General features: G+C 40.3%; 1 protein-coding gene across 2 annotated transcripts in view; it reads left to right on the plus strand.

Moving 5' to 3' along the window:
• Positions 1–218: 218 nt before the first annotated feature.
• CUNH14orf132 (chromosome unknown C14orf132 homolog) overlaps positions 219–22,263 on the plus strand; it is a 38,796-nt gene continuing 16,751 nt past the window's right edge. The window contains exons 1-2 of one of the 2 annotated variants that reach the window (XM_042869725.1): positions 264–285; positions 21,764–21,863. In XM_042869725.1, the coding sequence (XP_042725659.1) occupies positions 21,828–21,863 (36 nt within the window). In that variant the 5' untranslated portion in view covers positions 264–285; positions 21,764–21,827. Of the gene's footprint in view, positions 286–21,763; positions 21,864–22,263 lie in introns of both variants that reach the window. The other variant, XM_042869736.1, reaches the window with a different exon arrangement.

Raw genomic sequence — 22,263 nt, forward strand, 5'->3', positions numbered from 1 at the left:
CCCGCCCTATGTGGGCGGGACAGCCCAGCCCACGCAGGGTCGGGCCGCATCTTGGAGCCGGAGCAGCGTGCTGTGCCGAACCGGGAGCCACCGGAGCTGGAACTGGTCCCGGTGCCGGTCCCGCGGCCGCGCCCGCCGCTGCTGGGGGAGGCGGCGCCCGCTCCGCGCCCCTGCGCCCCACCCGCACCCGGCAGCAGCGGCGGCAGCAGCCTCAGCACCTCTGGCAGCTCGGGCAGCAGCTCCAGCGGCAGCAGCAGCATGGACCTCTCCTTCATGGCCGCGCAGGTATGTGCAGTCCCGCTTCTGCTCCCTTTGCCAGGGGTGTTGGCGTAGCGGGAGCGTAGGGAGGCGAGGGATTAGTCGCTGCGCCGCGTCGGGAAGGGGGAAAGTGGCAGAGGGGGAAAAAAAAAAACAAAACGAAGAAGAAAGGAGGGGGAAATCGGGGAGAGGAGGCTCTGAAGTTGCTGGGTGCAGCAGGTGTCAGCGCCCAGCGGTAGGACCGCTCCTCGCCCGGCCCTGGAGCGCATCACCCGGGCCGCTCCGCTGCCGTCACGCTGGGGAGGGAGGCGAACACAGCGTCGTCCCTGCCTCCTGCTGTGGGCTATAAATAGAAAGCGGAGATCTGATTTTTCGGTTCTTTTCCTCGCTTCCACGTTTGTGCACACATCTGTGTTTATGCGAGTTGTCTTTGCCGCACGGATTCTGTCCTGGTGTATGCAGAGATGCTCCTGTCTGTGTGGCCAAGTTGTTTCAAGTCATGACTAAGTTTGGGCTTCAGCTCAAGGGTTGTTTGTGAATATTGGCGGTCAATGTAAGAGAAGCGCCTCAGCTCTATAGAGCACCCAAAGACAAAAAGCATCTTGTGAATCCAAATGAATTAGATTTTTAAACAGACAAACAGTACAGACAGCATCACGCATATTGAGCATCCATTTCATGTTTTACCATAATGATTTCTTCTATCTACAGTAGAGTAGTTCCACTGGAAGAGACTTTTAACTATCATCAAGTTCAACTGCTGGACCTCTTCAGGGTTAACCAAAAGTTAGGGCATATTATTGAGGGTACTGCCCAGAAGCAAAAGTAGTGGCAGCCATGGGCCATCAGACACTTCTCTAAGAAGCGTGTGCCAGAGTTAGACCACTCTTATAGCAAATATGCATTTTCTTAATGTCAGGTTGGAACCTCTCCTGGTGTAGTTTTGTGGTGTTCCCATTCTATTGTTGATTATCAGTGTGTGACTATAAATACAAAATTGTGTGTATAAATAACTCTATGCATGGATGAAATTGTTTTCAAGGATTATTTGGATCTAAGTTTGAATTTTTTGCCAAAAGATATCCTCCATTGTTAAGAGGTGAGACAGGAGCCCATCAGGCTTGTTGGTACTGCTACTAGCTGAGCTCCCTGTATCTGACTTCTGGTCCTCAAGGCCCTGTGTCCCCATTCTGTAAGTGAAGGTGAAGTACTGCAGCAGCTTGTTCCAGTGATGGGAGTGCACTGTGCCAAAACTGGGACTGGTACCACCCTTTGGAGCCTCTGCTTTACTCTTGTTGTCATGTTTCATGCATCTTTTACCCCAGTTCTGTATGTTCCACTGGTCTGTGCTTCACCCTCACAGGGTGAGTTCCCTGTATAAATACACCTTGCCCTTACAGAGACTGCTACTGCAACAGTATCTATCCAATTGTGTCCATGCCTTCCCGATTCTGTGAAGCTGGTTGGTTGTTGTTTGATCAACAAGTGGCGAAGAATAATCCATTCACAGTTACTATGGTGAATATGGGGGCTTTCTCAGACAGGGCAGCTGTGGGCTCTCCCAGCAGGTGCCTGGGCTGAGGTCTAGAGGCATACTCCCAAGGGGTTTTTGTGTAGCTGTCTTAGAATTATAGGAGAGGGTTTCTTGGACACTACTAAGGAAAATGTTTTTATGTTGCTGCATGATGTAGATGCTGCTCTTACCCCTGTGCTGTTCCCCTCTGTTAGGCCTTTTGCAACCTCTTTCTGACCCAGGCAGTGCTCCACATCTGTGATCACAGAGGCACTTACCCACAGTGTCACTTCTAGAAGTGATGTACCACTGTTCTTCCACTTTCTTTTCTCTGCTGTATCTTTTCCTCCTTTTTTGGAGTGCTTTTTGTGGCTTTCCTGGTGAAATGGTCCACTGAGATGACCCTTGGTGTGGAGGATGTATGAGAGCAGAGGAGAAGGCTGATCATTCCTAAAGATTCTCTGCTGTTACTCATTAGGGTCCTGGTGGTATTCAGCAGGGCTGGCATTTTACCTGGTGAATGTCAGGTTAATACTTCACGACAAAATAGGCATTTCCTAAACTGAGATCCTTAATGGCAAGTAAGCACTGCTTGCTTCCCAAGTGAATTATAGGACACTTCAGGCTACGTTCCTGTAAGTTGCTTTTGTGCCTTGGACGCACTGAAACTATTTCTTATGCTAGCAGAAAGATTAATGTAGTGCCCTCTGAATGATGTATTACATGCCATAGAAAGGATAATATTTTGCTATTAAAAATTGCTGTGGAATATTGGAGATTTTCAGAGCAGCAATGCTAACAAATGTGTGCACTGTAGGTACAGCACAAAGGTTAGGCTGCCCAGCTCAGGCAGGCACTCATGTCAACAGCTCAGCTGTACATTTATTAGTGTGTAATGAAGAACAGCTTTTGACTCTGACAAATCCCTCGTTAAAATAAGCCCTTTCACATCTGTGTGCTCAGCAGCACTGGGCTGTGAAGGCTTCAGTGTTCCCTGCTCTGCAGGTGCTCTAATTGATTTCTGTCAGGTCACTTGTGCTAATAGGGAAAGCCTATTAGTTAAGATTTTTTTTTTTCATTTTGAATCCAGATTTTAATTAAAGTAATCCTGTGTGCCTCAAAATACCATCAAAGATGTTCAGCTGCTGCTGAGCTGTATGACTGGTGTGTGTGTGGCTTGTTTCAAGTGATTTCAGAGTGCTCTTGTAGTCTAGGCAACCTGAGAAGTAGCCTCTTATAGGTAGGGCCTTCAGCTTCCAGCATCGAAGCCTGATTTGGGGAACTTGAGCACTGTGTCCAGGCTAAGAGCACTCAGTGCTTTTCAGAGGTGGCTGCACATTGCTTCTGCTGTTGAAATGTTTAGCAGCAAAGCAGGGGTCTGGGTTTTGCTATCAGATGCTTGGTGGCAACTTGTTCCCCTCCCTCATCTTATGCCTACGAACAGGCTAAAGCATTTCCATTGGGGAAGCTAATAGTAAAAATTGTATCAGAGTTAATAACATTGTGAGCAGGGCTAGAACATCTATTCAACGTGAAAAATAGAGGCATGCAGTGGGAAGCTACAGAGGAAAAAATGATGTCATAGTCCTCAGTACGGTACAAATCGATATTAGCTGAACAGCACCTGCAGTCATAATAGCAGTTATCTGTTCTTCAGGATTTGTGTTTGCAATTTACCTTTCCCTTAAATGACCTCTGTGTTTTTTGTTTCATACTGAGAATGCAAAATAGACTTCAACTTGCAATATCTTTATAGTTGGGTATATGTACATGTAGTAAAAATACTGCTGTAGTTATCATATAAATGATCTTTTCTTTTACATACGGAACAGAGAAAAACAAGAGCTTTGAGAACATGCTCAATTCTGTGAAATTGTTTTGTTTTACATGCAGTTTGTGTATTTATGTATGTGTTCAGGAGCTCTTTTAAAACTGGGGATCTGAAATATGGTAAAAAGAACTCTGTGTTTAATTTCAGTGAAGAAAAGTGAGATTTATTTTTTTTTTATCTTGAATTCCTTTTATGGTGTTGAGGATTTTTTTACCGTAGACAATTTTAGAAAGCATGACTCTGGTCTATTTAAGGAGTTAGAGAAACATGAACAAACTTGGTACAGAAAACAAGGCCATGTAATAAAGAGAACTTAGACTTCATTGGTTTTGTGTTCTGTATCACTCTCCTGCTATTTCAGGTCTGATCAATTCCAGTCACTGTGTCTCTTTCGTTGTTTTGGCAGTAGGTCAGGTCTGCTGTTTTCCCCAAAACAGGGCAGTGGGTCTTGGTGTACCTTGAAGAAGAACTGTAGCTGCCCATGCCCTTATCAGTATGAGAAGTCTGAGGCTGTTATGCCTCTATATTAAAAGTATGTTGTTATGAGCTGTGTAACTTCTGGAAAGCACTGGAATACCCATAGTAAACTGAGTTTGTTTAAGATGAGTTTGATTTACTATTCGTATTTTCCCAAAGATACAGACTGCTCATGTCTATGCTGCAAAATTGGTGTATGTGTGTGGAGGGTTTGCTTGGCATTTTGGGAAATCTAATCATCTGGGTGAACAGAGCTGCTGCATCTCCAGACATTTGAGACATAACTGCTGCTCCCCTTAATTCCTTTCTAATGAGATTTCTGGATGCAAGAAGAGGCACAATTAGGACTTGCTGTTGTCTGCTGTACAGAATAGAGGATCCAGAGCCCAGAATAATTCCACATCTGTTTTCCAACTTCTCTCTTAATGTATTTTCTGTCTCAAGGGTCAAGGCATTCAAAGATTTTATTAGCTGTGTACTCTCAGCAAAGTATTCTGAAGATATTAAACCCAAAAGAACTTAGATTTGTGGGTTTGGTAGGTTATTTCCACTGCCTTAAAACAGATCCCAGGCTAGCTGCTCAACAAAAGCCTGTGTGTGTGCCTGTGTACACATTTATTTTCTGTGAAAGCTAACTGCAGAGACCATCAGAGCTTTGGGTTGTGTTTGTGCTTTGAAAATCTGTGCCGATTTGGAAGCTTCAACACCACTGATGCAAGCTTAGGCAGGCGCACTGGTTTTATTTTACTTTTTTCTTTAAAAATTGTGCTTGCCAAAAAAAATCCCACAAAAACTCTAAGGCAAATCATGTGGCAAATTGTGATTTAACTTTTCCTTGTCAAAAGCAGGTCTAAGTTTATAATCAAGTCTGTGAGACAAAAACTCTTTGACCTGTAGAATCAAACGCTAATTATGCTAGCTAGGAATGTGTGGGCATTCTTTTACAATTCAGTGGTTGCTTATGTACTGAATAGTAGGGTACTAACTGTTACTCTACCAGCTCTGCTTCCTTCCAGAGGTTAAAGGGAATTTCTGTCACTCTAATTCCTCCTGATTGTCTTGCCTTATTGTAAATAGAAATCAGATATTAGAGAGCTGAAAGAGCAAATCAGAGTTTAACAGAAGGTGTCTCAGGTGCTTGAAGTTAAACTTCAGTGCCTTGCTGTGGTATGGCACCCACATGGAGACCAGCTGAATCTTTTGGATATTCTTATCACTCGAGTGACAGTGCACACTCCATTTCCAAGTCTTCTGTAGCAGAAAATTCTGTGCCAACAAAGCTTTTGAAAGTTCTGAAGAGATTTGGGCTAACTGATTTGGTCAAGCGTGGATACTGTGCTCTGGGAGAGGCCGCTGTTTCAGGCTGTAATTGCTGTCAGAGATGCTAAAATCAGTGATTCCAATCCAACAAAACACTTAAGCACTTATTGCACTCGGAGCACGTGTATGCTGTTCCAGTAATGTCAGCAGAAATGTCCACTTACTTAAAAGGTCATATCCCAAAGCCTGGCATTGACAGGGTGAGAATGCTTTGCATTTCATAGGAACAGCTCTCTGAAGAGCAAGAGGAGACCTTTTGGTGGTGTTTTTTTTTTTTTGTTTTTTTTTTTTTTTAAATTCGGAAACGGCTATGTTTTAGTTTGACTGTAATTCCATTGATTTTCCAGTTTCTCTTAGGAGATGTGGCAGGAAAAATGGCAGGGAAGGGAAAGGAGGAAACTGCTTGTGTTTTCGTTTGTACAGTCTATGTACATGCTTTATAAGGAGGGTTGAGGGGAGACTGAAAATAATGTGTTTCATGTGCCGATTAACTGTGAGACTAATTCTATAAAGTGTTTTTAATTTTAGTTTTGTTTGTTTGTATCAATTGACTTGATTTTCAGTGGATATGGGCTAAATGATTCACAAAGGGCGCAAGTCTCAGACACTTCCATCTGTGCTGAGTTGCACAAAGCAGACTTGTAAGATGACTGCAAATGAACACATTCACATGCATTACAAAGCTGAACCAGCATCAACAACATAGTTGACTGCAGCAGCAGCTGGGGTCCTACTGTACACAACAAATAGCTGCAGATGGCAGGTAAGAGAAATTAGGGCTGAAGCAGTGCTACGTTCATGTCAGACATCTTGCTTGTTTAGGTGTCTGGTATTTCTTTAGCAGAAAGGATGCAACTCTGGTACACTGAGCAGCAGAGCTCTTGGCAGACTTGGTGAGAGCTGAACTTAAGTGGGTAGCGCAGTGGTGTTGGGCCCATAGACTGGAAAATCTAGACTGGAGATACATAAATATATATATTATAAATTGAATTTATGAATTTGTTAATGCCCTGCAAACAAAGGGAAGCTTCTGTTTCACATTTTGTTGGAAATGGCATGGATGGTGGCCGTTAAGTTTCACCATTTAACTTTAATCTTGTTCTGCTAGCAGGCAGAAGCTAAGTCCAAAAATCTCCAAATGAGTCAAAGGGTTGCATGGGATTTAGTAGAGCAGCCTGATGCATTATTGGTGAGAAAATATTAGTGTTTTCAAATGAAAGGCACTGATGTGGATAGCAGAAAATTTGAACAATAACCCAAATAAATTCAGCAGTGACCAGCTCCATTAGCTTGCTGCATCTATCTGCTGGGACTTACTTTCCTTTATGTATTTTCTGTCATGAATTGCATTATCTCCCTACGCTAGTGAGGTCAATTGGAGTCCTGTCCGCTGTTTTGGTAGGCTCCTTGGCTTGATGAGTGTGTCATATCCTAACCTGGATGAGTTTTAACCTTTTCTACTCTTCGCAGGGGTGATGGTTTGTAAAGGTTTGTTTAGAAATAGTGATGGCTCTCTGCTATTCTGAGCTTTTTTTTTTTTTTTTTCCCCAGCAAATACTCAAATGTAAAAGGAAGGTCAGTGAAAACTGGTGTGAACTGAAGGCAGTCATCACTCATCAGTGGCTTCATCTGCTTCTTGTGCCTGGGGATGAGTCAGGAGTTGCTCTGTTACAGTGGAGCAGCAGCAGTTTCAGCATGGTGGAAGCCACTGGCAAACACACTGCTGACACTGCACATATAAACTGTTAGTACTAGGATAAAAAAAGGGTCAGAACAAAGTATCAGACCTCCTTGCCATGTATATTGATGGTGCGGAATGTGCTGTCCAGGCTGTGCTCTCCTGTACTCTCTAATACAGGAGTGAGCACTATTTATCTCTACACTGAGTGTTTAAACAGGAGAATACTCCATGATGCCAAGAACCATGAACATTTACTGAATGAATGCTTACAGCTTTGAAAGAATTGAGCAAGACATCACCAGATCCAAGGTAGCTCTCTACAAACACATTCAGGCTGTGTGTATGGGGCAGCCAGAGCTGGTCCTAGCTGTGGTCACTGGCCACCCTTTCTCTTGCAGGCTTGCACGCTCACATCGCACTTTCAAGTTCTTGCAGCACTTGGTGTTTGCAGCAGCTTGTACTCTTAGGCTGAATTTTTAGTCTTTCTATTCTAAGAGCTCAATTCCACACACCTGGAAGCTGCCAGAACTAAAACCTGTCAAGCGGCAGCTAATTAGAAACCATTATTGTTACAGTCGCTTCTGAGAAGCTCAACACCTCCTTGCAGAAGGCTTTGGGAGACAGACTTGGGTATGAGGCCAATTCTTCTTGTTTCACAGATTATCTCTAGTGTGGAAGTGATTTTTAAAATAAATTTTAAAAAATTAAGCTTTTAACCTCAACTAGTTCTGTTTGCTGCCGTTTTGCTTATAAACCTTTCAAGCATTAGGTGACAGGGAACAGTCTAGGGATAAGCTGTGCATAGTTAAAACAGGAAAAAAAAATTCTATCACCAGCTTCCACTATGTTGTTTGGTTTTTTTTCCTGTCAAATCAACTGGATGAGCATTTTTCAAAAGATGGGAAATTGTGCTGAGACTTCATGAGATGTGCTGGGACTAATTAGAAGCTCCCAAATCCATGGAACTACTGCATGGAAGCAGAAGAGACAGCCATGTCCATTCAGCTGATGTTGTGTGTGTGTGTGTATTGAGGTGTGTGCAGAGAGGAAAAATAATAGCTGAACAAAGAAGGAGCAAAATGTATCAAAATAAATAATTTTGAAGAATTTCTGAAAATGCAGTTGAGCACAAGGACTTGAAGCAGTAGATCACACAGATTCTCTCAGCATTCTTTTAAGTGTATACTTAAAGTATGTGAGTAATCCTCTGATCTACACTTTTATTAAAAGAAGTATATAATTAAATGCTTCGATGATGTGCAGTAACTGCCGGAGCATTCGGAGGTATCATAACAGTTTTTCTTTCAAGGTGAGCGACTCTGAAAATAAATCAGGTTGTTCCTTTCTATTCTCTCTTTCTTCCCCTGCTCGACACACCATGTAATTTTATTTATTTATTTGGATTTGGATATTCTCACACCTTTTCTTTCATAAAAATTTCCATCCAAATCGTCTTCTGTCCTTCTTGAGTATCTTCTTTCTGCACCTCCCCTATCCCCTATGCCTGCCTTTTATAAATTATCTCAGCTGCTGTAGTAGCAACAACTGAAGTCCAAATCCTTCACTGATATAAATGTTTGTTTAAAAAAATCAGCACAAAAAAAAATTTCCCTTGTGTAGGGCATGTTATCATACCTTAACAAGGATTTGTGTGGCTCTAAAAGATAGCGAGCATTTACACAGGATTGGATATATCCAATTTCATCCTGTGTTTCTAGAGCTCTTTGAATTGACAGGGAAAAAAAAAAAAAAAACAACAAGCAAACAAAAATAAACACCAAAAAAGTTGTCTACAGAACGATAGAGGAAACAGTTTAAATTTGAGCAGAACTAATTCCACTATATGTGTAGAGTAATGAGCTCTAGATGTCAAAATCTGTTGTCCTAACAATAGTATTTGTTCAGTGTGTGATTCTGGATAAACCTCATACTCTGTTTCTGTACTCCATATTAGCAGGTACTTGCAGATCTGGAGATTGATCAGCCTAGTAAATTGGTATAGAAAAGATGTATGTTTATAATGTATTGCTCATCAAAGGTGAAAGTGGAACTGAATTGGGCCGTCATAGAAGGCCACTTAGGTTGGTCAGGAAGGAATTGCACTCAGTGTTGCCATGCTGGTTGTCTCCTATCACCTCCCTCTTTTTTGCATGCCCTAACATAGCTTCCAGGAGGATTTGCTCCATGATCTTAGCTGGCCTCACCTCAGAGGTGAGGCTGACAGATCAGCAGTTCCATGGAAGCGCAGTTCCTTTCTACCCTTCTTGAGTAGAAATGAGTGTGACACTGCCTTTATTCCACTCATCAGGGACTTCAGCTGGCCACCATGATTTCTCAAATATCATTGAGGGTGGCTTGACAACTATGTCAACCAATTCACTCAGGACTCTGGGATGCATCTCATTGGAACTCATAGACTTAAGGATGTTCAGGTTCCTCAGGCAGTCATGAACCAGCAGGAGGGGCATTTCACCCCCCCTCTCCCCCCCCCCCCCAGATCCCACCTTCATCCACTGAAGGGTTCTGTGTAGAGCAGTCACTAGTGAAGATTGAGGCAAAAATGTTTTTGGGTGCTTCAGTCTTCTCCTTATCTGTGGTAACCAGTCTGCCTACATTGCGCACAAGAGTGGTACACCTTCCTTTTCTAGTTGATGTACCTATAGAAACATTTATTGTTCTTTGCACCTCTTGACCCTACCCTGGACCCTGGCTTTCCCAACCTCATCCCTGCACAGTGTAGCAGCATCCCTACACTCAGGTTACTTGTCTCTGCTTGCCAGTGCATTTTTTTCTTGCTCTCCAGTTTCACCAGCATTTCAAAGTGCAGTGCTGCTCTGTAGCAGGATTCATGCTGTGAAATGGTTCCTTTGTTGCTGGTCTTTGAAACATCTGATGGAGCATGCTGTGCAGATGGGCCAGGCAGGGAGGTCCTGAACCAAGTCATTGTCAAGGTGGCTGATGTTTTATTCCCTGATGACTCTTGAACACATGAAATGGAAGCAGCAGAAACTGAATTGCTGTGCAATTTCACTTGTTCTCCAATGTTGTTTTGTAACTCATTTCTCCTGTAATCTTATCAAGTGTGAGAAAACTCCTGACTTCTCTTACGACTGTGCTTTGTACTTTCACAGGTAATCTTTACCTGTGCCAAGCAGCTATAATTTTCAGCATGGCTGGTTTTCATAGTGCATCTCTTGCTCAAAGTATGTAATACTCTTAACACTGTTTTAAAAATTAGCATTTGGATGATAAAATAAACAGTCCTACCTCAGAAATATTTGTCTCATGACCTCTGGTCTGCCCAGTACAGAAAAGGCAGAGGAGAGCACAGGCAAGGCAGAAGGCAACATGGTGATATAAGCCACAGTACCAGTAATCTGTTGCTGTTCCACAAAACCTTCAGGTACCACTGTATGGCACAGAGAATACTGAACTAAAGGGAAATAGAAGATAGGCCCAGGATACCTTTGCTGGCTAATTCTGGTCTTCATCTTGAGCGTGCAGCATGGTATTATTTGAATTGATGCAGAGAATGCTAGCCAGTCTGTGAGAGCCAGTTTGTATTTCTGAAAGTTCTGGCTTAAGAAATGATACCTACATTATTAAAAATCTTAAATTCACCTCTAGAGAATAAATAGGTGTCAGTGAAAGCTGTTTTGTCTCAGCTGTTTGATGTTTGCTATTAGAAAACCAATTACATGTTTTTACATTTCGGTTCATTTTGTTTAAGCAATAATATCATTTTATCTATACAAATACATTTTTTTATTAGTTGGTTTTGTTTTTTTTATTTAAATTGCTACAAAAGATGTGGAATTTGTTTTCCACATATACTATGTTGGATTCAACTGGACTCCACCACATCTATGATGTTGGATTTTTCTGTTTGTTTTAAAAGAGACATGTAACATCTAGGGCATGGGTGCATTATTCCAGAGATCTCTGTAGCTCTATTATATAAGTGATGATTTGGTAAGCAACTTTACTTTGGGTGAGGCATGACTGGAAACAGACTGCTGTGATACCATGAAGGAAATAAAAATCTTCATCAGTGCAGATTCACAAATTGGGGCTTTCTCAACAAGGAAGCTTAAACTCTCTGTGAGTGACAGGCAAAAGAAGCAATTTCTTCTTTAGCCAGATCTGCAGTCAGGTGGCCCTGCAAGTAAAACTCAGCGCATCCCTGGCGTTCTCAGTTTGGATGAAGTTTGCAGCCTTGCCTAACTAGATTTCTGACTCTCAAACTGTGATTTTCTTGTGTTTTAATTATGGTGTTGTGTCCTTCAAAGTGGATCTAGCAGGTGATTTTAAGGTTGGAAACCTCAGCTTGTCAGCCTGCACTATTTCAGCAAAGGCCTGTCCAGCTGCAGAATAGGGTATTCTCTTCCCCATTTAAACAAGCAGCATCTCTGAGTGCTGATTTTGACAGATGTTTAAGAGTAATACAGCTTGTGTATAGCTCTTTGCCTGAGGATCATACTACACTGCTGTCAGCCCTGGTAGTCATCCCGTTCCCTGCCTGTCTCACAGGAGGAGCAGAGCAATGACAACAGAGGAGATGCTGCAGCTGTCACACCTTTTTACAGCTCCTTGCTCACTGACATGAGGATAAACAAACTTGGTTTGTTTGTGCAGTTGCATGATTAGCAATTTGTTTTGAAAGTTGGTCATTTGAAAAATACAAAAACACAAGGAAAATAGCTCTGACAGCACTTCCTGTGCAATTTACAACCTAGTGCTTGACCTAAGGCCTGTCTTTTCTCTCTATTAACTTAAGAGTCGACATAAAGGCTGCATCCCTATGCAGTGAAAGCACGTTTCTCCTCTGTGAGGATTTGGCTCTCCAAATACAGGTACATAGCAATTCTTGTTCACTGCTGCCTTTTTATTCTCTGGTTTTATTACCAGTTCTGAAGTGATGATTACCTCACACATGGACTAGTGGTATTTCCTGCAAAAGGGCTGAGTGAATTCATATTTGAGTGGATGTCTAAAGAAATAACAATGGGAGATTACTTTCCTCTTTTGCTTGAAAACACTGGGGGAGAGAGGAAGCGGGGAAAAACAACATTTGAAAGCATAAATGTTTTCTCTTGGATAACCATGAAACAAATACTCAAGCTTATATCGTTCAGCATTGCATCCCCATAAATGCTGGCATGAAGCAGAATATAATCGCATGTTTACTTGCTAGATATTATCTAATCCAGAACAGTGGCTGCTACGAGAGTTTTTGTATGCAGGCTGACCTGCAGTCAATGTTCAATACTGGGACTTGCTGGTCCCTTACAATTTATCTATTTCTGAAGTGTATGGGAAATGATGTGATTATAATCTCAGCACCCGGTGGGTGCTAGTACACAGACAGTGCTTTTGGGGATGTGACCTTAGAGCTGCAGATGAACATCTTATGCTTCTTGGTTTCCTCTTATTTTGGGAGGTTGCATCCCTGCTGCTACAGCTGCCTGTTGTTAATGTGCTGATGCAGATTTGCACCCAACACCTGGATGGCACAGCATGTGGCAGTGCTTGAGTACCTCAGCTGCTATTTGACCTTGTGCCCAGCCCTTGCTGTGGCTCTGTGTGATGCTGTTTTTCCTTTCCTCATCAGTTAGTACCAAAGATGCTTGTCTCTCACAACCAATAAGGTATAAACTTATTCAGTAACTGCAAAGCATCACCCTCCATAGGATCCTGCAGGTAGATTTGATATCTCCTGATATAGAAGCTGGTTCACAGTCAGGAAAGCTCTCTGCATTTCTCTAGAGACACTAGACTATATCTTCCCAAATGTACCAGTCTGCATGTTTTTTTCTTTTGTTTCACATTTTTCCTCCTTTTTAGTAATCATAAAGCAAGCTTGCTTTCATGAGTTCAGGACTGCAGGAACCTGCACTTCAAGCAGCACAACTTCCATTTATCTTACAAACATGCTGCTGTTGCTGCTATAGGAATGTTTATTTCATTTTTATGTAGGTTATGTTTATTTCTGTGGGTTCAAATTCAACTGTTGACTACCCTGCTGAAACTGAACCCTGGATTTTTGTGGTGAGAACTGTCAGAAAAGCCATCATTTTTTACTTTATTTTTTAAATCTGTTTCACAGAAGTCACTAAATAGCCTCAAAATCAGCTCTTTGGAAAATGTGATAACATTGCAAAGAAACTGATTGATGGAACAATTGACATTGAAAGGCTGGAAGCAAAGTAGAGGTAAGGGCATATGTGCACTTACATCACATAAACTAGATGCCTACCATTGTGGGTCTGTGCATGCTCTCCTTGCTGCCTGAGAAAGCCCATAAGCCTCTTGGCTTTATGGTTGCTTAAGGACAGGGCTAGCCCAGATTTCATTATCAAAATGCAGGAGCAGACAGCTGCAGGTTCATATATCCTAGGCAGAGCAGAGGCCCTTGAGTGAGTGGAGGGTCCAACTGTTCTTCTGCTCTCCATCTGCTGCTGCCACCAGCACGACTGTCCTCATCTTTCAGAGAGAGAGGGAAGTACCTTTATCCAAGGAACAGAAAGAGAGCCCAAGAGAAGGGGTATTTCCCTTACGCCCACTCTCTCATATTGCTCAAAGGACTTCTCAGATCTGCATCTCTGTGTGAGCATACTGAGTGCTCCTGTCAGTCATAAATCATCAGTGGGAATGAACACATCTTGTCTGAGTTAAGCCCACTGCCTTGGGGAGCCTGTTCCATGCTCGCAGCTCTCTGGTGAAGAACCTTTTCCTCACACCCACTCTGAACCTTCCCTGTTCTTTTCTGTCAATAGGGATTTTTTTTATTTTTAACTGAGATTAAAAAAAAAAAAAAAAAAAAAAAATCTCATGCTACTGTTTATGCATCTATTCTCAGATCTGGATTTCAAAAGCATGTGTTTAGATACAGTTTTTATGCATCAGTTCATCATTCTACTTGCATAGTCCATTTCAGGTTGTGAGTCTTTGTTTATCTTTTTCACCCTGTCGCTGTAATTGAAGTTGTCTTCATGCGTGTATGTCAAGGTGGGATAAATACTGTACTCTTTCCAGAACTTCTCTGCTCAAGTTATACTTGTCTGTGGCTGCTCTGAACCTCTTCACTCTACTGTCTTAAAACAAGTCTTCCAAGCAAGCAGAGAGTTCAAGATAAGCTGTGGAATTTTTGGTTGGTTGGTGAAAACTGGGTTTATCTAGCATATTTTCAACAGATGTGTCAGTCCTGGGGACAGGGTCTGTGCTGACTCCTATAAATGTGGGATGTGATTGAGGGTGTCTCAGAAGAGATGGCTTTTACCTTGAATGTAATTCAGTACCTCTGTGTTGGATGTCAAATATGCATGGAATAGTTTGACTCCAGGTAACATTGTTCTGGTTTTGATTCATTTATTTTCACTCTATGACAAAAAGATGCAGATTTAATTCTTCTGAAATCATGATGCAAATTATTAGCTCATTTTTTTTAAAATTAAAATCATATTTAGCCTTGCTAGGAGCTTCTTTTCTTTCACATACTTTTTATTTGACTGAATGACATGGCCAACAGATACAAAGGGTATTACCTGGAAGACACTCTTAAATTTTGGTTTTCATTCTTAGGTGTTCAGGCTTCCTATCATGGCAAGTATTCCGTACCTTATTACAGTACTTTGTGTAATTTTTTTAATTTTTTTTTTCCACTGAAATATATTGTTAATAGGAAGTGAAACATTTATCTTAGTAACGTATCTCTTAATCAACAAAATATCACAATAACCTTTTGAGTACGTCAGTATTTCCATAATTCACATGCACAAAGTACCTCATTTGCATTTCTGCAAAGAGGAAAAAAAGACACATAATCTAAATGATATTAAGTAATGATTAAAATATTAATGGAGGCCTAAAATCAAAACAACATATTTTAATAAAGTATAATGATAAAGTTATATTTCTATAAAATAGTTTTTTTTGTTTTGTTTTTGTTTTTTTTTTTTTAGTTTGTTAACACATACTGGGGTCATCATGCTCTCTTTATAAATGCCCAAGTACTATTAGGAGATGTTGCAGCCTTATCTTGCAAGTACTGAAATCAGAGTGATAAGAGAAGTAGAAGCAGGGGGAATAATTGGAGTGTAATGGAAGCAGGGAAGGAGAGATGTATGAGATGGGAGAAAGGATGCAATGTGAGACTGAAATGTAAATAATCTTTGCTCTGACTCCTCAGTTTGATTTTTTTTTTCACCACACCCAATCTGAATAACTTAGCTATGTCCCTGGGACGTTCTTAATTCTAACGTTGTTTATTCTGGCAAAAGTCCTTTGGCATGATGGGCATTTCTTTTTTTTTTTTTTTTTTTTTTTTTTTTACCCCTCAAGCTTAACCCCAATAAAAGATGATGCTACAGAGAACTGATATGAGGCAATTACCTTTGGTAATCAGGGCCTTTCCTCTGCTATAGTCCATTCTTGATGTTTTCTGAAAACTGGGCATACTGCTGTTCTCTGAGCAGATTCTTGCTGAAAACCAATCTCATTTGGAGTCTTCCTAGGTCCTGATCAATTGGCAGCCAAGGTTTTGTGCTGAGTAATAGGTAAAAATTTTCTTGGCACGAGATGGAATGACCTGGCGTCTTTCAGTACAAAGGCAGATATGACCCAGTTATATGTCCTAAATAATGAGTCACACACTTCAATGCTTTCTAGAAATTCTTTGTTCCTCTCTTTTTATTTTTCTCTATGAGGCCAGCAGGACTAGAATGAATTGTTAATATCCCATCGTTATTTTTCCTTTTGGTACAATTGTAAGTAGCTTGAAACAGAAGAGATGTGTGGTGATCAGATTCACAGGGGACGTGGTTGTCTGTGGAGAGTGGTACTATGGTATTTTCCAAAAAGGGCATTTTCAATTTGTGGAAACTTGAATGGTGCCTGCTCAGCAGGACTTCAGGGGAAAATGGCTCCTAATGGAAGGAGAAGCAGGAAAGCTAACCCTTCTAATATGGCTTGGTCAGGTTACTGAACAACCCTACTGTGTCTGGGTCTAACGTTTAAAATTCAGGCTCTGCATTCACTTCAGAGATGATGTCACTGTTTTTAACAGTACTGCAGTGATGTACTGCCTCATGGAAGGGAAAGTGCCACCATTGCCAGAGCTGCAATACACAGCTTGGCATCCTTACTTAATATCTGAAGAAAATGTTTAACATCAGTGATGGCCCTTACGTGTATGCGGATATTGTTAGTCCCTTTTTTCATGCTAAGGCCCTTAGAAGTGAAGGAGGGAGACAAAAGATTTAAAACATTGTTTCCTCTTTCCATACTTGAGTGTTGTTCTTGGTAAAATTGGGTGAAACAAGGTTCATGAAAGTAGTTCTACATAACTCAAAATCCTTTTCTGTTTCCAGACTTGAGTTCCACTTGATGCAATCTTATCTGAGCTTGTAAGATATAAATTTTAGAAATGTGGTCTCAGAGTAGAGAATGAGTATTCTCATTCTTTCTAGATCTTGCAGAAAAAAACCCTGAAGTTACCCAAGGTCCATAATAAAATATTATGAAGCTTATATGTGAAGCTTATAATTAGAAAAACTTAAATTGGAGAAGATTTACTCTGGGCCAAAGTTAAGTACGTACAGTGTACATAGCTTTCCAACAGATTGTCTTCCCTTGCACATATTTCTGACATACTTCTTCCTCATGTCCCCTTGCCTATCTTTGTTTCTCTGCCTTAGTAACTACCTCCTGTTATCTTTATGTGATGATCCAGAAAACTAGACCTAGGAGCATCAAGGAGGACAACACCATGACTTTCCATGCCATGCTAAGGAAGGTCATAGTTTTATTCACAGAATCTGTTACAGGCACCAGTGCAACTTGATGATTTTTCCTGTCTCTGTTAGAATTACTGAAACTGCATGGCACAGTCTGGTTCTCTTATCTTGATTGCACTGTTTAAATGTCCCTGTTGAACTAAGCAGGGTATTGGATTCTGTGAATATTCTTTAGCTGTGTCTTGTCAGTTTTGCCTGCAAGCGTATAAACCCTGCAGCCCTTTGAAATCGGTGACATGATTGTGTATGACAGTCATTAGTGGTTGAAACAGAAATCTGTCTGCAAGCATCTGCTTTGAGAAAGCCAAATAGAATTAAAGTTTAACCATGCTGCATTTGCTCTTTTATTTACTGGGACAGCCACATTTCATACGGTCCCTCCTGAGGAGGTTTGACTTGCTGCCTTTTTGTGTTTTGTGTAAGCGTGTTTCATATCACAGGTTTCATTAGAGACTTGCTTCAAGATACTGAAACTCTACCTTTTTGAGTGTCTTCAAGATTTTTCCAAGGGGAATCCTCCTTGGTTTTGGGCAGTTCTGAAGGTGCAAACTTTTTTACTGTTGCTTCTCACTCAAGTGTTTCGTAGCATAAATGAGATGGAAAAAAAGGACGGGTGAATTTTCTGCTTGTTATTCCTTCAAAATGATGGAATGTAATAAATACCAGTAAAAGTCTAACAGAAAGAGAACTGGGTTCAGTGAATCCAGTGGCTTGATTTTCAGATACATATAGCAGGTATGGATATACCATGCACTGATAAAGTGTATTCAACAGCAGATGGTTGCTTACACTTGGCATAAAGAGTCTCTGGTAATTGCAATTACTAGTTATAGTAGCAAATGAGTACTGCTGTAGTGAAAGTGTCCAGACAAGACTGGGACATCAGTGTATTTACACATTCGTGTAAACTAAAACTACACAAAGCTGCAGTGAAGCTCAGCCATTTCTCAAGAAATAACCTTCAATTTTTATGAAGAATTTAGAACATCAAAAATAGATAAAAGAAGGACAGTTTCCAAAGGTACTGGCATGGTAATAGCAAGGACGCATATAAAACTTCATGAGAACTGTCCTGCTTGCCTTTGGCACCCACTGTATCTCAAACCATTCTTTTTCAATTGGGTGGCTGCCTACGGCCAGTAGTGTTTCTGCTTTGAAGCCTGCAGAGCTTTTCGACTGGCATCTTTAAGCCCTGTATGTTGTATTAAATGGAATCTGGTATGGAATTGGCCTTAAACCACATCACGTTCATCTTTTAAATTTGATGTGTTTGTTTTGCTGACTTAATTTGAATCCATATTAGCAATATAGAAACAAAAGAGTTTAGAATTACTTGCGAATTTTACATCCCAATCTGTGTATTTTTGCTTGTTTTTGTTTGTTTTAATTTCCCACATCTCTAGGTCACTGGTCACTGAACTGAGCTGGAACTTATTTTTATTAGCTTATTTTTAGCTGGTTGTAAATTTTTAAGGTGGACAGTCCTCTTGCAACAATGTATTGCATTTTAACAGTGATATTTCCATCATACTTTTTTTAGCAACAGGATTAAATGTGATTTTATTCTGTAATTATTTCAGTGTACTTGCCAATAGATAAATAATGCCTTTCCTTATCTTAGAGGAAATTCAATTAGTGGTAAACTATGGATGAAAGGCATTATGTCCTCTTTTAAGAATGCACTGCAGAGGTCAATTTTGTGCAGTCCCTCCGATCAGGGTGCGTATTATGTGATATTGCACCATGATTTACAATTTATCTTCAAGGAAGAACTGGAACGGGTAATGAATGTGCTAGGAGGAAAGCACTCTGGGTGTATTTGTGCTTTTATGGAGTTCTAAGAGATCTCATAGTATATTAAAAATTGTTATGTGTACAGGGCTATCAATAAATATGTAGAAAACTGAATTTTTATTTGGGAATGTTTTAAACCATCTAATTGACCTCATTTTAAGTCAGGTGAACATGCTCATCTATTTGTTATGATCATACATTGGTTAACTTACCTTTTTCCCTTTGAGTATGTGATCAGAGTGTAAACATTCATATTGCAGTAGGATTTATGACTTTCAAGGCACTTTCAAAATAAGAAAAAAAATCCTTCCCTTCTACCTTTTAATCTTTTATCTCCTTTGTAATTTCACAAAAAGATCTGTCAGTATGATCCTAGTGCTAGGGGATTTCATGGAGCAGATCACTTGGAGTGCCATCACTCAAGAACCCAGTTATGCTGGGATCTGCACTGTGTTGCGCACGCTAAAGTCTCTTAGAGCAAGGTGCTTTTTCAGCTGTTCTTATAGGATTTGTACGAAGGATTTAATAAAGCAGGCTTTAATAAAGCAGGCTTTTGGATTTTGGTGCAGTTTGCTTACTTTGTTTTCAGCTGTTTGCATTCAGCTGTTAAAGCTCATTCTCACTCTTGGGCTGCTTTTGACTAAATTGGTTATTTTCAATTTGCACGTGTAGATGCAAGATGCCACCGCGTTATTGTATGCTTGATTTCATGTGCAAGTGAGTATCAGTACAAGGATATGTGTATTCGCTTGTCTTGCTGTGAATCCTGTCTCCCTAAAGCACCAAGGTATCCCTTAGCTATCTTGTTGTTCTGTTGCTTTACCATCTGAAGTTCAAAGGGTTCTGAAGTTCAGGTTTGAAGAAAAGTCTGCGTTTTTTACTTTGACTGTCAGGCTTTGGAGAAACTCTTAGTGAACTTGGAACCAGCTCATTTCCTATGATCATTTTTTGACACTCTTTATGGGAAAGACTTCATCTGTTGCATTGTGCTGTTCATAGGTTTTTTTTTTTTCTATAATTGAGTTGTGTGAGACTCAGGCACACAGTTGGACTTGATGATCTTTAAGGTCTTTTCCAACCTGAGCAATTTTATGATTCTATGAATCTCAAGGACAAAAACATTTCTGTTTATTTTAAGTGAATTAAGATGCTTGCTCTTTCAAAGCATTACTCCAGAGACCCTAGGATGCCATGGGATTGGAAACTTGTGTCTTCTATAAAGTTTGTGAGGCCACCACACTGCACTAGCTCCTAGAACCGTTTCAGTCCTCCAGACCAATTGTGATTCTATAGCTCAGATTACGCTAAATAAAATGAAGAAAAAGAATGCACAGACAATGTATTTTGCCTCCTTTTCTCTGTTTTCTGCCCTCCCTTCCATAACACAGAAATAACTGAAGAAGTTTTTTTGAAGTCATTTTTGTGTATACTCAGACCCAAGAAAAACTGTTACATATTCATGTCTTTTAATTATCCTGTGCAGCCCTGCCAACTGTAACAGTTCAAAGTACAAACATCGAACTGCAAATAGAAGTATAATAAATTATACATTGATTTGAGCCCATCCTGTGTATACGTATATAAACAGTCACTAAGAAGTGCTACTTTGTGCATAAATATATAGACTCACGCTTATCTAGAGAGATAACATCAATGTATAATTTATTATATTATTCTCTAATATTCTTTGAACTGTTTGAACAGTTTTAAACACAACACAGATGGTTTGGCTGTTCTGTTTTGTTTGGCGTGATAAAGATGTCATCAGCTGCTGTCTAGTTCAGCCACACTTAATCATCCCTTTATTGTCTTAATATATGAGCAAAACCTGGATATGAAAATCTGGGTTTGTGAAAACATATGGAATATTTGGCTCTGAGGAAGGCTGTTCTCACACTTTGATGAGGCCTGCTGCCCTCAAAAGGGCTAGTGAATGTCCCATATGGGCGCTTCTCTTCTACTTCAAAACTAAGTGATCCAGGCTTATTTTAAGACTTTTGTGAAATATATTTAAGCAATGCCTGTTTATTTTGCACCAAAGTGGATGAGAAACATGTTAATCCTTTTCCTTGAGCTCTGCTGTGGGAACAGCATATCCTAGAAGAAGGCTGGAACAGTTGTCTGGTGGCACTTGTCTGGTTCTTAAGCACTCACGATGTAGAGGTGACCAAGCTTTTGATCTTTTGATTTTTTTTTTCCTCTTGATATTCAACCTTTGGAAGGCAGCTCATCTATGAGTTTCTTCTCAAATTCTAAAAGTTAAGAAACTTCCAACATTTTTTCACATTCTAATTTTTATTTTCTTGTATATCGTATGATTAGCTCACTCCTGTGGCCAAAATACAAGATAAAATGATTAATTTTCAGACACATTAATATGGTTTGTTCTTCAGGTATAAACCACTTCTTAAGCATTAAAGAATAAGTTGAGGGGGATGTGCAGTCTGTAGGTTGTTCAAGCCATATGTTATGCCTGGTATGCCTGATGGAATCAAGAGGCATGACAGTCTGCCAGATGTTGGTATTCTATCAAGTGAAGTGTATGCGATAGGAATAACATTTGGCAGTCCTCGTATCTTCCTAGAAGCTGCACTGTATGTTTTACTTGACCTTCATGGGTGCTGCTGCTCATATGCTCAAGAGATAGTCAACAAGAAGGAGGTTAACACTGTGTCAGCTTTTTCTACCTTTTTTTTTTTCCATTTCAAGTGGAATACATCTTTTTTTTTTTTTTTTTTTTTTTTCTGACTCTTGTGTGTCTTGAACTGCGTGCCAAGTAGGTAAGCAAAAGTATTTATAAAAATAGGCTTAATACTTGAGAGATATATATCTCAGATTCTTTATCAGCATAACTCAGCCCTCCTCTTTTTTCTTTTTTGAAAATGCAGTGCAACATGAAAATGATAGAAAAAAATAAACTGGTATCAATCGTTGGATGAAAATGACACATAGCCCAAATAAAATTGCTTTCATTGTTATCAGGTTTCTCTTTCCTGTGTTTTTTTGTGAGAGCCCAATAGCTTATGTAAACTTCAGGAAAATAATCATTATGGTTTCAGTTGAGGCTGTTAAATTGTTTTTATTTCCATTTTAAGGCTTTCTGTTGGATGCCCAGAAGTATTTTGCATGGGTAAATGATTTTCTGGAAGTCATCACAGAATGATTCTTTCCCAGTGGATTTGCATTATGATGAAGGTACTGGCCTCTTCTGTTATCACATTTGAGGATAGATTCCAGATGGTTGTTTCCAAGGTGCTGAAAATGAGGCATTTATTCCCTACCATTTGGTACAGCAGAGCTGCAGTGGTAGTGATTACTTCCTTTAATAGGCAGGTGTATCCTAGCCTTTTGTAGTGCAGCCATCATTGCGTAAAACATCAAATGTATAGTTTGAAAGCTTTTGAGTCTTCATGGAATAGTAAATAATTTCTCTGATGAAATAGAGCTAAGTGATATCATGCCTGTTGCTGTGGTATAGCTAAATCTCAACCAATTAATTTTTCATGGGCTGTGTAACAGGGACTGGAGCTAGCATACAAGATTTTTCTTCATACTTGGTTTAAGTTTGAACATAATCAGTGTATGCAACACACAG

Source organism: Lagopus leucura, unplaced genomic scaffold (genome assembly GCF_019238085.1).
Source record: "Lagopus leucura isolate 7727_CA_CO unplaced genomic scaffold, USGS_WTPT01 Super-Scaffold_1, whole genome shotgun sequence".
Taxonomy (NCBI): Eukaryota; Metazoa; Chordata; class Aves; order Galliformes; family Phasianidae; genus Lagopus; species Lagopus leucura.